The 621-nt window shown below is 65.9% G+C and overlaps 1 protein-coding gene across 1 annotated transcript; it reads left to right on the plus strand.

Annotated features, from left to right (window-relative positions):
* Positions 1-111: 111 nt before the first annotated feature.
* Positions 112-372, plus strand: LOC104626968 (protein syndesmos; the record flags this gene model as incomplete). The annotated part of the gene is made up of 1 exon (XM_010295025.1): positions 112-372. A coding segment is annotated over exon 1 (261 nt), but the record flags the coding sequence as incomplete, so codon positions are not given.
* Positions 373-621: the final 249 nt, after the last annotated feature.

Below are 621 nucleotides of genomic sequence, written 5' to 3' on the forward strand. Positions count from 1 at the left end.
TCCGTGGCACCGGGCTGGGGGGCCGACGCCTCCCCTCGCCCCCCTCACTCCCGCCCCAGGGCTCCTGGGGGCTCCGCGGTGCCCCATTAACACCATGCGCCTCTATTGCAGATGCAGATGCGATTTGACGGACTACTGGGCTTTCCCGGGGGGTTCGTGGATCGCCGTTACTGGTCCCTGGAGGACGGTCTGAATCGGGTGCTGGGCTTGGGTTTGGGCTGTGTGCGCCTGACGGAAGCTGACTATCTGTGCTCGCACCTGACAGAGGGGCCACATCGCGTGGTGGCACACTTCTACGCCAGGCAGCTGACCCTGGAGGAGCTGCATACCATCGAGATCAGCGCGGTGCATTCCCGAGACCACGGGCTGGAGGTGGGACATCCAGGGAGGGGGTGTGTAGAGCTCTGAGCGTTAGCCCCAGGGAAGACGAAGCTTCCCTCCTAGGTCTGCTGGGCTGCCGTCCCTCACAGCCCAGCGGGGGAATGCACCGCATGTAGAGCTGCCGTCGGCGAGTGCTGTGCACCGCCGCGTAGCGCTGGCGTTAGGAGGTCTGGCTGTTTGGCTGGGGTTGTGTCTCGGGCTCCGGAGCCTAGCGAGCTGGAGCTCCGGCCTTTCCCGGTG

Source organism: Phaethon lepturus, unplaced genomic scaffold, assembly GCF_000687285.1.
Source record: "Phaethon lepturus isolate BGI_N335 unplaced genomic scaffold, ASM68728v1 scaffold47009, whole genome shotgun sequence".
Taxonomy (NCBI): domain Eukaryota; kingdom Metazoa; phylum Chordata; class Aves; order Phaethontiformes; family Phaethontidae; genus Phaethon; species Phaethon lepturus.